Source organism: Microcaecilia unicolor, chromosome 5 (assembly GCF_901765095.1).
Source record: "Microcaecilia unicolor chromosome 5, aMicUni1.1, whole genome shotgun sequence".
Lineage (NCBI taxonomy): Eukaryota > Metazoa > Chordata > Amphibia > Gymnophiona > Siphonopidae > Microcaecilia > Microcaecilia unicolor.
The window spans coordinates 335,763,880-335,779,221 of record NC_044035.1 but is presented as its reverse complement, the minus strand read 5'-3'; the positions used below and the strand labels follow the sequence as shown (position 1 = coordinate 335,779,221).

Genomic DNA, 15,342 nt, shown 5'->3' with positions numbered 1-15,342 from the left:
CAGTCCCTGCTCAACAGAGCTTACAATCTAAATTAGACAGACGAACAGACAGCTAGGGGTGGGAAATTGCAGTGGTGGGGGTGATAAGTGAGGGTACTGAGTAAGAGAGTCATGATTAGGAGTTGAAAGCAGTAGCAAAGAGGTGGGCTTTAAGCCTAGATTTGAAGACAGCCAGAGACTGAGCCTGATGTACCGGCTCAGGGAGTCTATTCCAGGCATAGGGAGCAGCAAGATAGAAGAAACGGAGCCTGGAGTTAGCAGTGGGGGAGAAGGGGGACGACAGGAGATATTTACCCAGCGAACGGAGTTCACGGGGAGGAGTGTAGGGAGAGATGAGAGTGGAAAAGTACTGAGGAGCTGCGGAGTGGATGCACTTGTAGGTCAATAGGAGAAGTTTGAATTGTATGCGGAAGCGGATAGGGAGCCAGTGAAGTGACTTGAGGAGAGGGCTAACGTGAGTATAGCGACTCTGGCGGAATATAATCCTGAAGTCATTTTATGTTCTTTTGAGTTTCTTATCTTTGCTTTTCATTCTGAACCTCTAAGAAGGGATGACAATTGGTGCCTAGTTATCATTATCAAGCTCTTTGAGTGGGACAAGGTTCCCAGAGTTTGAACCTTGTCTTATTTCTCTTTGTCCAGAAAGTGTAGGTAATTTTTGAGATCAAACAAAATAGTTTCTAACTTGGAATTTTTGTCAACTTTTCTAGGCCGGGCTTATTATTAATCATCGTGCAGATCAGACATTGAACAATTTTTGTCAGTGGCAGTCAGCTCTTGTTGGTAAGAATGGGAAACGCCATGACCATGCCATCTTACTTACAGGCTTGGATATCTGCTCCTGGAAAAATGAACCCTGTGATACGTTGGGTAAGCATATATTTCAGTTTCTGTTCCTATTAACCAATAGTTTTGCACAGAGATAGGGGCTCTTTAATAAGGTATGGGGTCCTTTTTCTAAACAGTGGCCTGCGGTAGTGTGGGCATGTGTTTTTGGCGTGCGCTGGACCAATTTTTACCGAGTTTGGAAAAAGGACTTTTTTAATGGGATGGGAAAAGGCCATGCGGTAAAACTGAAACCAGCTTGTGCCTAAAACCGGCCTGAGTCCTTAATACCACCCATTGATCTAGCAGTCAGGGCTCATGCGCTACACATACATTAACCGGTTGGTGCGCGCCAACTGCTAATTACTACCAGAAATGCCATGTGCGGTAGGAAATAAATAAATCATCCAGGTGGTACGGGTGTGTGGAAAATCTGAAATTACCACCGGGGAGGGGGGGGGGGGGCGTGGTAGCCTGGCAGTAGTCTCGTTTTGGTATGTGCTGCACACGCATAGAAAAAGGGCCCCTATGTTAGGCATACAGGACCAGTTTCAGTAAATGATGCCCAAAGTTGGCGCCATTATTGTCTGCACTAAGGAGCCCTTTTACTAAGCTGCGTAGATGCCTATGCGTGCCCAACGCATGCCAAATTGGAGTTAGTGCCCGATTACCACATAGCCCTTGAAGTAATTTCAATTTTGGTGAGCATCCGCTACGCACGTCTGAAAAATATATTTTTATTTTCTGACGCCTCAGCTACGCTCGTCGAGTGGAATTTGACGTGCATAGACCATTACCGCCTGGCTACTGTGTGAGATCTTACCACTAGGTCAATGGCTTGCAGTAAGGTCTCAGACCCAAAATGGACGCACGACAATTTTCATTTTACCGCACGCCCGTTTTCAGCAAAAAAAAGGCATGTTTTGTAGGTGCACTAAAAAATAATTCTGCGTGTGCCCAAAACACGCGTATACACTACCACAGGCCATTTTTCAGCGCACCTTAGTAAAAGGACCCTTAAGATACTATTCTATAAAGGGTGCTCCACACAGAACACCCTTTACATAATACTATCTTAGCATACTTCCCACATGAGGACTTATGCTTGCTAAAAACTTGGAGTAAATCCTTGCACCCAATTGATGATAGATGGGTATTTTATTTATTTATTTGTTGCATTTGTACCCCACATTTCCCCACCTATTTGCAGGCTCAATGTGGCTTACATAGTCCCTTCAAAGGCATTTGCCCAGTCGGTGGATAACAAATACAAAGTTGTATAGTGATCGTATGAGATAAAAGTGGAGAGTCGGAATGGATGAAGATTGCGTGTTGTCCTGTTCGATCATAGTCATACTGTGTTGGTAGGTGAAGAAGGTTATGTGGGGTCGTTGGGGTAAGCCTTTTTGAAGAGGTTGTTTTTTAGTGATTTCCTGAAGTTCAAGTGGTCGTGGATTGTTTTCACAGCTTTTGGGAGCCCATTCCAGAGAAGCCGGCTGCGTAAGTTGTTTTGTATTTCAGTCCTTTGCAATTTGGGTAGTGTAGGTTTAGGTAGGATCTTGATGATCTGATTTTGTTTCTTATTGGTAAGTCTATGAGGTCTGTCATGTATTCTGGGACTACGACCTATATGATTTTGTGGACTAAGGTGCAGATTTTGAGGATGATCCGTTCTTTGATTGAGATCCAATGCAACTTTTCTCGGTGGGGTTTGACACTTTTGAAGCGTGTTTTGCTGAATATCAGCCTGGCTGCTGTATTTTGGGCGGTGTGGAGTTTTTTTTATGAGTTGTTCTTTGCAGCCCGTGTAGATTCCGTTGCAATAATCTGCAAGGCTTAGGACCATTGATTGTATTAGGTACGCAATGCAAGTATTCTATAACATTGTGCCTAATTTCTGAGAATGCCCCTAACCTGCCCATCACCACACCCCTTTTGAGTTGCTATGAAATTAAGTCATGATTGTTATAGAATAGGGCACAGGGCTGATTTGCACGTGACATCAAATGAGTGTCAATTTATGCTAATTTTTTATTATTATTATTATTATAAATGTTTATTAGCAATGTATACAAAAGAACAAAAACAAACGGAGCTTGCACACTAGGTTAACTCAAACCTAAGGGATACATAAAACCAATAACACCCATGTGTCTAACTATCACAAAACACAGCAACCAGTGAGCATTGAAGCTATGGTCATAATATCAAAAGTAGTATCAAAGTATTATTAGAGTAAATACTGTCCCTGCCCCAGGACATATTCAAAGCCAAATAAAACTAAGCTGTTATATTTGTTTAAGATAGATATCCACCTGATCCCTGCATGTCAGCTTCCTAAGATCTTCTTCCATTGTTCTAATGATAGGGCTTTTTACAATTTCCAGTGCTTAGAATCCTTTGAGCTGATAAATAGCACACATGAATCTTCATTCCTAAATGAGATTGCTCCCTCCCAACTTCCAATAGACAATATTAAGGAGATGCATCAAACAAAATAACAGTAATCTCTTTACCCACTTTATCCCAAAATTCTTGCACTACTGAGCAGGTCCACCAGTGGTGAAAAAGCATGCCCATAGCCTCACACCCCTTCCAGTATAATTCAGATACTGCATAATTCATTTTGTGCAACTTGACCAGAGAATAATTCCATAAGAACATAAGCGTAGCCATACTGAGTCAGACCTAGCCCAGTATCCTGTTTTCCAAACAGTGGGCAAGTCAGGTCACAAGTACCTGGCAGAAACCCAATTAGCAGCAATATTCCATGCTACCAATCCTGGGGCAAGCAGTTGCTTCCCTTGTCTGTCTGTGGAGTTTTCCTCCAGGAATTTGTCCAAACCTTTTTGGAACTCAGGTACACTAACCACTATTACTACATCCTTTGGCAAAGAGTTCCAGAGCTTAACTATTTGTTGAGTGAAAAAATATTTCCTTTTATTTTTTTGTAAAGTATTTCCATGTAACTTTCTCGAGTGTCCCCTAGTCTTTGTACTTTTGGAACGAGTAAAAAATCGATCTACTTGCTTTATACCACTCTGGATTTTCTAGACCGCAATCGTATCTCCCCTCATCCATCTCTTTTCTAAGCTGAAGAGCCCTAACCTCTTTAGCCGTTCTTCGTACAAGAGGAGTTCCATCCCCTTTATCATTTTGGTCACTCTTCTTTGAACCTTTTCTAATTTTCTAATGCCAGCACATTAAAACCTTTATATTAACCTCCGCACTGAGTAAAATATCCCTCTATTGTGCTTCAGAATAATCTATGTCTAAGTCCTTTCCCCACTCTATCATAGAAGGCAATTTATAAAATCCTTTAGATATCAAGAGAGCATAAACTGATGAGATCAATCCTCTGGCACCCAGATGGGATACCTACAGATATTCCCAATCATTCATGGATCTCTTTCAGATTCCTGCCCCCTCCTTCTGGTGCAAAAAAGTGCTTTACCCTTAAATATTTATAAAAATCCTTATTAGGAATCTCAAATTCCTTCTGTAGTTGGGGAAACGTTTTCATACCATTCTACTCAAGCAGCTGAGAGCAAGATTCTAAACCATATCTTTTCCACCCTACTATCTCCTCTCTATTGCACTTCCCAATTGAAAGGTGCCAAAATGGATCTTCCTCCTTCAGCTCCTCCAGTATTCCTTCTCAGTATCTTCCACCAGAAGGAGAGTAGATGTCTAGTATAGGGGGTTGCTATCTCCTGAGTCAGATGCAGCTCACACCTTGCCCTGATTAAGTACCTTAATTTACAATCTCCTAGTAGACTTTGTTCCAACCCCTCTTGTCAATCCCATAGATGTCAGATTTGTACAGCTTCGTAGTATGCTCTCGTCAGGTATTACTAGCTCCCTGCCCTCTGATTCATGCCTCCTGAAAATACTCAGGGCAGTTCTAGGAGGCTTGCCACCCCCCCCAATAAATTTGTATATAGGTTCTTGGGATCTATTTGGGGGGGGGGGGGAGGCATAATCTATACCCAAGGTCAATTTTATGTGGCCTGTTTGTTCTTCTGTTCTACTTAATTTTTTGTATGACTGTTTTTGGTTTATATTTTAAAGTCTGTACAGAACTTTTTTTAATGTTGTAAACTACTTAGATTTGTTTTAGATTTGTGGTGTATCAAATAGAATTAAACTTGAACTAGAGCACCTACTCATTTCTTAGTGGCCACTCAATGGCTTTCAGGTGGAAATGAGTTGGCCCTTCTATTTTATGCTGAAATTGAATTTGTGATCAGTTTCCATTTGTATTTTGCCTTCACATTCTTTTTATATAAGTTATCTTTATGATTTAAGGTATATTCAGTATTATATAGATATTTATTTAAATTGTTTAGGCTGCACCTATTATATTTGTTGTGAATATTGTAACTAAGTAGCATTGTCTTATAAGAAACCAGTTAGGGTTACTTTTACTAAGGTGTGCTAATGGATTTAGCGCACACTATCAATTATTGCATGCTAAATCCATTAGCCCACCTTAGCCAAAAGGAGCCCTTACTCTCTCCTCTTTATCAATTATATTTTATACAATGAATATCTGTTTTTCTCTTAGGATTTGCTCCTATAAGTGGGATGTGTAGTAAATATCGCAGCTGTACCATCAATGAAGATACAGGGCTTGGCCTTGCTTTCACGATTGCACATGAGTCAGGACACAAGTAAGAAATCTCTCATTAAGTCTTTCCCACACTCTTAAATCTTCTGTGTCGGTGGTGACAATGTATAGTGTACAGGGCGCAAGTTCTGTGCCTCAAAGAAAAAAAAAGTGTGAAAAAGAAGACCATTCTCACAACTGAAACTGATTATTCCATTTTGTAGCCTGAGGGGTCCTTTTACTAAGGTGCGCTGAAAACTGGCCTTCGGTAGTGTAGATGCGTGTTTTGGGAGCACGCAGAATTATTTTTTAGCGCACCTACAAAAAAATGCTTTTTTTTTTTGCTGAAAATGTACGTGCGGTACAATGAAAATTGCCGCGCATCCATTTTGGGTCTAAGACCTTACTGCAAGCCATTGACCTAGCGGTAAGGTCTCATGCGCTAACCGGGCAGTAACGGTCTACGCACGTAGCTGCCACGCGCCAGAAAATAAAAAATATTTTTCAGACGCACGTAGTGGACGTGCACCAAAATTGAAATTACCACAAGGGCCATGCAGTAACTGGGCGGTAACTCCAATTTTGCACGCATTGGGCATGCGTAGGGACCTACGCGGCTTAGTGAAAAGGCCCCTAAGGCAGGTGTTCAGTTTTGAATAAATGAGGGTTACTCATTCCAGAGCAGTGCCTGGAGAAAGATGCGTAGGCATTACAGTGGAGGATAGATAGCATGTAAGCTATGAGCTAGATTCTATATATGGTGGCTAAAAAAATTGTCACTGACAAAACCCCGCGTAAGTGCCACAGTTAATAGAATTAATACTTAAGTGGAGAGGTCACACATAAATTTAGGCCTGGCCATTTGCATCAATGAAAATGTGGTGCAAATATCAGTACCTAAATTTACTCGCGGAGCACCATTAATCTACAATTATGCATGTAACTCAAATTCACCACAAAACGTCCATGACCCTCCCATTTCTGTGCCCCCCTTTTTTGGACCGCATGTAACTTTTAGATATGGATTCAGTGCCTAACTTTACACATGAGTCAATTAAATCTAATTAGTGTCAATAATTGCTTATTAAAAAGCCAATTGTTGGCACTAATTGGCTCATCTATATATATAAAAGGCACCACTGAAGCCTCCAGCCGGAAGTGTGAAGCACCAGAGCGCCAGAGATATCCGGTTTCCCCATGAGTGAAGGAAAATCAGAGGGGGGAGGGGTGGAGAGAGATGCCCTCACTCTCTCTGTAACACAAACACAGAACAGCAGGAAACTTAACACTGAAGGACTGAACTCTGAGGGGGAAGGGGAGGGGGCAGGGACACACATACTCCCACATGCACACTCTGAAGAAAACCTTGCTAGCCCCCGTTTCATTTGCATCAGAAACGGGGCTTTTTTACTAGTTATTCTATAAAGTTGTGCACACAAATCAGGAACATGCCCAAATTTGCGTTCACAAATTTTGACAACCTTTATAGGAATCCGGGGTACAGTATACATGTTCTAAGGGCCACATCTAAGTACTTTTAAAAGGACCATTTCCCTTCCTATAAACTATTGTGTCATTCATTTCTTTCTAACAGTTAACTTTATATTTCTGTCTTTGGTTATCTATGTGTTTTTAATTCACTTTTACCCTTAGACCAACATTTGTAATCTACTTGTGTTTCTGTCAGGGCTGGATGGATATACAGCAGTTTTCCAAGGCAAATATTAACATATGTTACATCCTGGAAGGACTACACAGTACTTTTGCAATCCCAAATATAATTTTTTTTTTACTGTACTTTTTTGTCCAAACTTGCTCAACTTGTGAAAAAGAGAACTTGTCAGTGATATCTTGTGGATATCTGTAGACAGTCAGTTCTTCAAAAAATGATTTTTCTGATCTTATCATAAATCTGCAGAGAAAATATTAGGGGGAAATTCATGCTTGAAACACATCATCATGTGAATGATTAATGGCAAATGAAAGATGAGTCATTCCACAGATGTAAATGAAAATAGTGTGATGATAAATCAGACATTATATAAGTTTTCTCCTTTCATTAAAGTATTCAGGGTTATAATAGACAGCAAGTTATCTTTAGATTCTCAGATTAAAGGACTCACTCAAAGATCATTTTTTGTTATGCGTAATTTATGATGGGTGTGAAAATATTTTGATCAGGATCATTTCCTGTTAATAGTGCAATCTTTGATCTTGTTTATTAGATTATTGCAATATAATTTATTTAGGTGCATCTAAACATTTGATAAAGCATTTCAAGCTGTTCAGAATGCAGCATTACGTCTGATTTTCTCCCTGAAAAATTTTGAAAGCGTCTCTTCATGTTACAGAAAACTTCATTGTAATGTTTAAGTTTTTTTTGTCTTATTTATAAGACTCTACATGGTTTAGCTCCACTTTATTTTCTGGATCATTTTGTATTTTTGCAAAAAACAAGAGTTTCAAGAACATGGACTTTATTTATGTATCCTCCTTTAAAGTATTTAAAAGACAAAACTAGATTATTGGATGCCCTTTTTTAAGGACAAGGTCCTACTTCTTGCTCTTTAATTGGATGCAGGGCATTTCAACATTGAAATTTTGATTCTCAACGGTGAACCTTTTGAGTCTTACCTAAGATCACTTCATATCACATGCTATCTGCACGGTGAACGTTAGAAATTCTATTTCACTTATGTTGCACATTTTATTCACGTCAGGGCCTTTTTACAGAGTGGCGGTAAACCCAACGCAGGCTTACCGCTCGCTCTTTCGGGACTGCTGCCGGCCCAACACGACCACCAGAGGTAGTCCTGCCCCGAGCGCACGCCATATCCAGGGGAAAAAGAAACCCCCCAGAAATGGCTTTGTGCGGCGGTAACCTGTGGTAATTGGGCATTGCCACGCGCTGCCTGGTTACTGCCGGGTTAACGTGGGAGCCCTTATCGCCGCCTCAGTGGGTGGTGGTAAGGGCTGCCCATTGCATGGCCATGTGGTAAGAGTTCTCCTACCGCAGGGCCATGTGTGCTGGGGTCCTTTTTACCCTCTGTGGAAAAAAGGGCCCCGGCATGCCGGAAAAACGGCCCCCGCTGCTAGTGCAGGTTCCTTTTTCCCGCAGATCAGAAAAAAGGGCCCCTCTGAATTTAGTGTCGCACACTAATTTGAAAAGCATGTTTACATCACTACTTATCTTCAACACACTGCCTTCAGTATATATGTGCACATCACACGGTATCCCTCCGTATGTGTATTGGTTTTGGTGGTTCTAGCGTGTATTTCATTATCGTTTCTTTTATTATTTTAAAATGTCATTATAGTTCACATTATTTTATTGCATGTTTGTTATTTTAATATGGACCCCTGATGCAGGCGCTGTGTGCTGAAACACAGCCCATGTTGGGTAGCTGATGTTCAAGGTTGAGTTTTTTGAGATATATAACCAATCAACATTGTGGAATAAAAGGACTTGTTCCATTTTTTAAGGCTTTTGGTACTTCGTTTTGTGTTTTGGATTGTGGTTTGTGCTCTGGACCCTCTCTGTTCTGTTCCATTTTTTTTTTTTTTTGGGGGGGGGGGGGACAGTAAGAGGTGATATTCAGTGGCACTTCCCAGTTTAGTGCAGCTGAATATCAGCGGTTTGGGGTGGACAGGCGATTTAAGTGGGCTACAGCTCTCTCCAGCCCACTTAAATTGCTCTGAATATTGGCCCCAAGGGTTTTGACCAATGAAAAACAATACCATGCCAGAAAGACACTGAGTTGTTAGAGTCCACGTGTACATAAGTACATAAGTACATAAGTAGTGCCATACTGGGAAAGACCAAAGGTCCATCTAGCCCAGCATCCTGTCACCGACAGTGGCCAATCCAGGTCAAGGGCACCTGGCACGCTCCCCAAACGTAAAAACATTCCAGACAAGTTATACCTAAAAATGCGGAATTTTTCCAAGTCCATTTAATAGCGGTCTATGGACTTGTCCTTTAGGAATCTATCTAACCCCTTTTTAAACTCCGTCAAGCTAACCGCCCGTACCACGTTCTCCGGCAACGAATTCCAGAGTCTAATTACACGTTGGGTGAAGAAAAATTTTCTCCGATTCGTTTTAAATTTACCACACTGTAGCTTCAACTCATGCCCTCTAGTCCTAGTATTTTTGGATAGCGTGAACAGTCGCTTCACATCCACCTGATCCATTCCACTCATTATTTTATACACTTCTATCATATCTCCCCTCAGCCGTCTCTTCTCCAAGCTAAAAAGCCCTAGCCTTCTCAGCCTCTCTTCATAGGAAAGTCGTCCCATCCCCACTATCATTTTCGTCGCCCTTCGCTGTACCTTTTCCAATTCTACTATATCTTTTTTGAGATACGGAGACCAGTACTGAACACAATACTCCAGGTGCGGTCGCACCATGGAGCGATACAACGGCATTATAACATCCGCACACCTGGACTCCATACCCTTCCTAATAACACCCAACATTCTATTCGCTTTCCTAGCCGCAGCAGCACACTGAGCAGAAGGTTTCAGCGTATCATCGACGACGACACCCAGATCCCTTTCTTGATCCGTAACTCCTAACGCGGAACCTTGCAAGACGTAGCTATAATTCGGGTTCCTCTTACCCACATGCATCACTTTGCACTTGTCAACATTGAACTTCATCTGCCACTTGCACGCCCAATCTCCCAGTCTCGCAAGGTCCTCCTGTAATCGTTCACATTCCTCCTGCGACTTGACGACCCTGAATAATTTTGTGTCATCGGCGAATTTAATTACCTCACTAGTTATTCCCATCTCTAGGTCATTTATAAATACATTAAAAAGCAACGGACCCAGCACAGACCCCTGCGGGACCCCACTAACTACCCTCCTCCACTGAGAATACTGTCCACGCAATCCTACTCTCTGCTTCCTATCTTTCAACCAGTTCTTAATCCATAATAATACCCTACCTCCGATTCCATGACTCTGCAATTTCTTCAGGAGTCTTTCGTGCGGCACTTTGTCAAACGCCTTCTGAAAATCCAGATATACAATATCAACCGGCTCCCCATTGTCCACATGTTTGCTTACCCCCTCAAAAAAATGCATTAGATTGGTGAGGCAAGACTTCCCTTCACTAAATCCGTGCTGACTTTGTCTCATCAGTCTTTTTCCTTTTTCATTTCATATTATAGGTTACATCTAGTTTGTTTTGACTTGTCTCAATAATTTCTTGAGTACTGCTTCTTGTGAGCTACCTTGCGATCAATGTTATAGCACCCACCCGGAAGCATCAGGCTGCAAAGCCGCAGCCCAATGCTCCTGGGTCACATCTTAAAGGACCATGCATATCAACTGGGAGGTGCCCCTGTCTCCCCAAGCAAAAAAAACCTCTCCTGAGACCACCTCCCAAGTAAATCCCCCCATAAAAGTTTCCCCAACCTGAAGACCCCAATCCTGAATGTCCCTCCCAAGTCAAGGTACAAGGAATGTTTTAAGGTAGGCCTGGGGGCCCTTTGTGATGATGGAGCCCTAGTGAGTGGGGCTTTTAAAAGACTTGGGTGGGAGGTGTCTTCCAGTGAGTTATGGAGGACTTCCTGGGAGGTGAACTTGATATGGGAGGACATTTAATTGGGGGGGGGGGGCTTCAGGTTGGGGGAACGTGCGTTGAGGGGACTTTATTTGGTAGGAGGACCTCAGGAGGTGTTTCTGCTTGGGGGGGGGGGAGTACCTCACAGTTAGCACCTTTAAGATGCAACCCAGAAGCATCAGATCATGGCTTTGTTGCCAAATGCTCTCAAATGGTAAACATCCCACAAGCCACATTATAGAAATTACATAGTAATGAGGTGTTATACGTGCTTTGCATCTCATTACAATGTACTCTGTGTAAACATACATAACACTGTATTATGACCCTGAAACTTATGTTGACTGGAGGAGTAGCCTAGTGATTAGTGCACTGACCTAAGAGTTACACAAATAAAGTTTGATTCCCACTATAGCTCTTTGTGACTCTGAAAAATGGCTTGCAGTAGTGTAGGCACGGGTTTTGGGCGCGCACCGATCCATTTTGTTTAGCATGCCTGTAAAAAAGGCCTTTTTAAATTTTTTGTCAAAAATGGACAGGCGACAAAATGAAAATTGCTGTGCGTACATTTCGGGTCTGAGACCTTACCGCCAGCCATTGACCTAGCGGTAAAGACTCAAGCGGTTACCGGGTGGTAATGACCTGTGCGCACCAAATGCCACTTGGTATGCATTACTTTTCAGACGCGCGTATCGGACACGCGCCAAAAATGAAATTACCGCAAGAGCCACGCAGTAAACGGGCGGTAACTCCATTTTGGCGCATGTTGGGCGCGCGTAGATGCTTATGTGGCTTAGTAACAGGACCCCATAGAAAGGTGGTATATCAAATCCCATCCTTTTTCCCTTGCCCTTTAACACATACTAAGGAATAAGTAACATGGGTTATCACTGTAACACAGCTTGTTAACTACTCAAAGTTGTCATTCCAAAGATCAGATGCATTCCTGAAGTTGAGTTGGTAAGGTTTCTGTAAAACAGAACTGCAGCTATTTTTTTTTTTTTGCTACATTTGTACCCTGCGCTTTCCCACTCATGGCAGGCTCAATGCGGCTTACATAGGGCAATGGAGGGTTAAGTGACTTGCCCAGAGTCACAAGGACTTTAATATTAATAGTTGTGCATTGAAAATTTTAGTTTTTTTATTTTATCCAAACAGACAAAACATTTAAAACATTTTGTATAGGTATGGGTTTTGTTTTTGTTGCCAGTTTAATCCATTGGCATTTGTTTTCACTTTTTTTTAAAGTTTTGGTATGATTCATGATGGAGAAGGCAATCCCTGTCGGAAAGCTGAAGGCAACATAATGTCTCCAACGTTAACAGGAAACAATGGGGTGTTTTCCTGGTCTGCGTGCAGCAGACGCTATCTCAACAAATTCCTCAGGTAGGCTGCAACCGCAACAGAATCCCTACCATGAATCAAACTATTCCAGTGAGCTTTTACGTGAAATTTAGTCATATATGAGTTCATAATATCAATAAGAGGGTAATTGTTTGACAGGTGGCTTAAACGTGAAGGCCAATTTTAAGCCTCTTTTATGAGAATATATAAATAAAGCTCAACTTTACGTAGAATGTTGAAAAGGGCATTTAAGCATCCAAGTAAGACATGCACAATTCCTCAAGTATTTTACAAAAAGCTCTGGCAAAATGCCAAACCTATTGTAAAATGTTGTAAGGATGTGCAGAACTGCACAAGTATCTGCTATCATTTCCAGCGGGAGTGGCAATTTTATAAAGGTCCACATGGGCAAAAATGGCATCCTGTCCACCCCTGTTATTGAGATGGACATGTTCCTACAAATTGGGTTTCTGCCAGGTACTTGTGACATGTATTGGTCACTGATGGAAGCAGAATACTGGACTAGATGGATCATTTGTCTGACCCAGTATGGTTATTCTTATGTTCTTATGGTTTCCAGATCTGCAACTTCTTAAAATTGATATTGCCTATAGCATTGATCCTCCTCCATCCCTGCACTTTCTGACAAAATCAGACACCCCCCCCCTAGCACCCGCTAAATACCAACATCAGCTCCCCATATCCCCACACCCTGTGATACTAACATCAGCTTGTCCCAATCCCAACACTAAATCACATCCAGATTAGCTTCCCTGCTCCTCTGACATCTACATCAGCTTCACAAATCACCTACATCTTGATAAAGACATGAGCCTCCCAAATTCAGTCAGCCCACTGATGAAGACCCTCACCATAAGATCCATTCTGGGTCTTTTCAGAGGTGTATCTTATGTAGGTGGGTGGGGGTGGGGAGGAGGAGCAATCCCCAGTCACTTGTGATCCTTCTGTTGCTGGGTTCAAAATAACAGTGACTGACCCCCTAGTGGTAGTCTTTTAGTAATACGCCAAGCCCCCTCCCTGCCCATCTTCAAGTCTTTGCTTAAAGCCCACCTCTTCAATGCTGCGTTCGGCACCTAACCCTTACCGTTCAGTGAATCCAGACTGCCCCAATTTGACTGCCCCGATCGGACCGACCGTTCACTTGTCTATTAGATTGTAAGCTCTTTGAGCAGGGACTGTCTCTCTTTGTTAAATTGTACAGCGCTGCGTAACCCTAGTAGCGCTCTAGAAATGTTAAGTAGTAGTAGTAGTAGTAGTAATACAGCTAGGGGTCAACCACTGCCTTTTTTGAATCTGGTGCCAGACAGGACAGGAACAACTACCTCCTGTTAGCAGGGAGACTTTTGGTTTGACCCAGGGGGGAGTTGAGGTGGGAGTCTTCACTGTGGGAGCTGCCTATGTTGGGATCCTGAGGGAAGTTTGTAGAAGCTGATGTAGATGTTAAGAGGGTATAGGGATGGGAAAACCAATGGAGTGTGTGTGTGTGTATGTGTGTACAGAGATGGAAGGAAGCTGATACTGGTGTCAGGAGTGTGAGGGAGTCTGATTTTGTCAGGGGGTGCAGGGACAGAGGATTCTGTCAGCTTGTGCATCTGGAACTTATGCGTGCCTTGGGTTAGTGTAAAGGCCAAAGGCTGACATACAGAAATTAAGGATTTCATGTATATTCCCCTTCTAAAATGTTGAATACATATGGAGATGTTCAGCTTGCCGAAACCACACCCTATCCATGCCCACAACACCCCCTCCCCTTAAAATCTACAGAGTCCCTTTACTAATCTGTGGTAAAATTAGGGCTTAGTGTGTCATTACTGCAGTGGACTTCATAAATTGCTCCCAGGAACATAGCTCCCTTACCTTGTGTGCTGAGCCCCCCCAACACCCACTACCCACAACTGTACAACACTACCATAGCCCTAAGGGGTGAAGGGGAGCACCTACATCTGGGTACAGTGGGTTTCAGGTGGGTTTTGAAGGGCTCACATTTATCACCACAAGTGTAACAAGTAGGGGGGGGGGATGGGCCTGGGTCCACCTGCCTGAAGTGCACTGCACCCACTAAAACTACTCCAGGGACCTGCATACTGCTGTGATGGAGCTGGGTATGACATTTGAGGCTGGCAAAAAATGTGGGTGACCCTGAGAGAAGGACGCCCATCTTCCGATTTGTGTCGGAAGATGGGTGCCCTTCTCTTTCAAAAATAAGCCTGATAGTGAACACTCTCTTTCAGGTCAAAATGGCAGCAGCATTTCTTAGGGAATATTTATATGGTGTGATACTGGTCAGCTGACCATAAAGAGGCCAATCAGAAAGTTATCTCTGTCTTTCTCTGCCCCTTCATGTCCAGCATCTCTTTAACCCCTCATCTGCCCCCTCCCCCACAGATTCCAGCATTTCTCCCCTCCCCCCTCCCCCCACAGTTCCCAGCATTTGTGCCCTCTCTCTCTCTTCCACATGTCCAGCATCTCATTAACCTCCCCCCTGCTTCTCCAGGGCCCTCAAAATCCATAACAGGCAGAAGGCAGAGGCAGTGAGGTAAACAGCCTGCTTCTAGCTCGTGCCCCAAAGCCTTTCCAGTGCTGCATCTTGCTCACAGGAAGTGACATCAGAGAGGCGGGACATGGCAGTGGAAAGGCCCTGTTGGGGCCGGCCAAAGGCAGGCTGTTTACCTCACTGCCTCTGCCAGCTGCTCATTCTGAATTTCAAGGGCCTGGGGGACAGCAGGAATAACAGACCTATGAGAGGGTGGAGAGAGGGGGAGAAATGCCAGGATCGGCAGGGAGGGGATGGAACTGTAGGCAGCCCTAGGCATTTTGCAGGGCTTACCCAAAGGTAGCTACACCCCTGCTGGGAGTTATGTCTATGCATCAAGAAAGGAATAGGGCGCACTAGGGACAACATTCAGTACATGGTGCCCATATTTGGGCACCCAAAAAAATCCACATGGAACACTATTCTATAATCAGTG

At 43.0% G+C, this 15,342-nt stretch overlaps 1 protein-coding gene across 1 annotated transcript in view; it reads left to right on the top strand.

Annotated features, from left to right (window-relative positions):
* The window catches only part of ADAMTS18 (ADAM metallopeptidase with thrombospondin type 1 motif 18), a 103,481-nt gene that overhangs the window by 6,820 nt on the left and 81,319 nt on the right, over nt 1–15,342 (top strand). Inside the window, 3 exon segments of the mRNA XM_030202636.1 lie at nt 711–870; nt 5,393–5,498; nt 12,257–12,394. Coding sequence (XP_030058496.1) covers nt 711–870; nt 5,393–5,498; nt 12,257–12,394 — 404 coding nt within the window.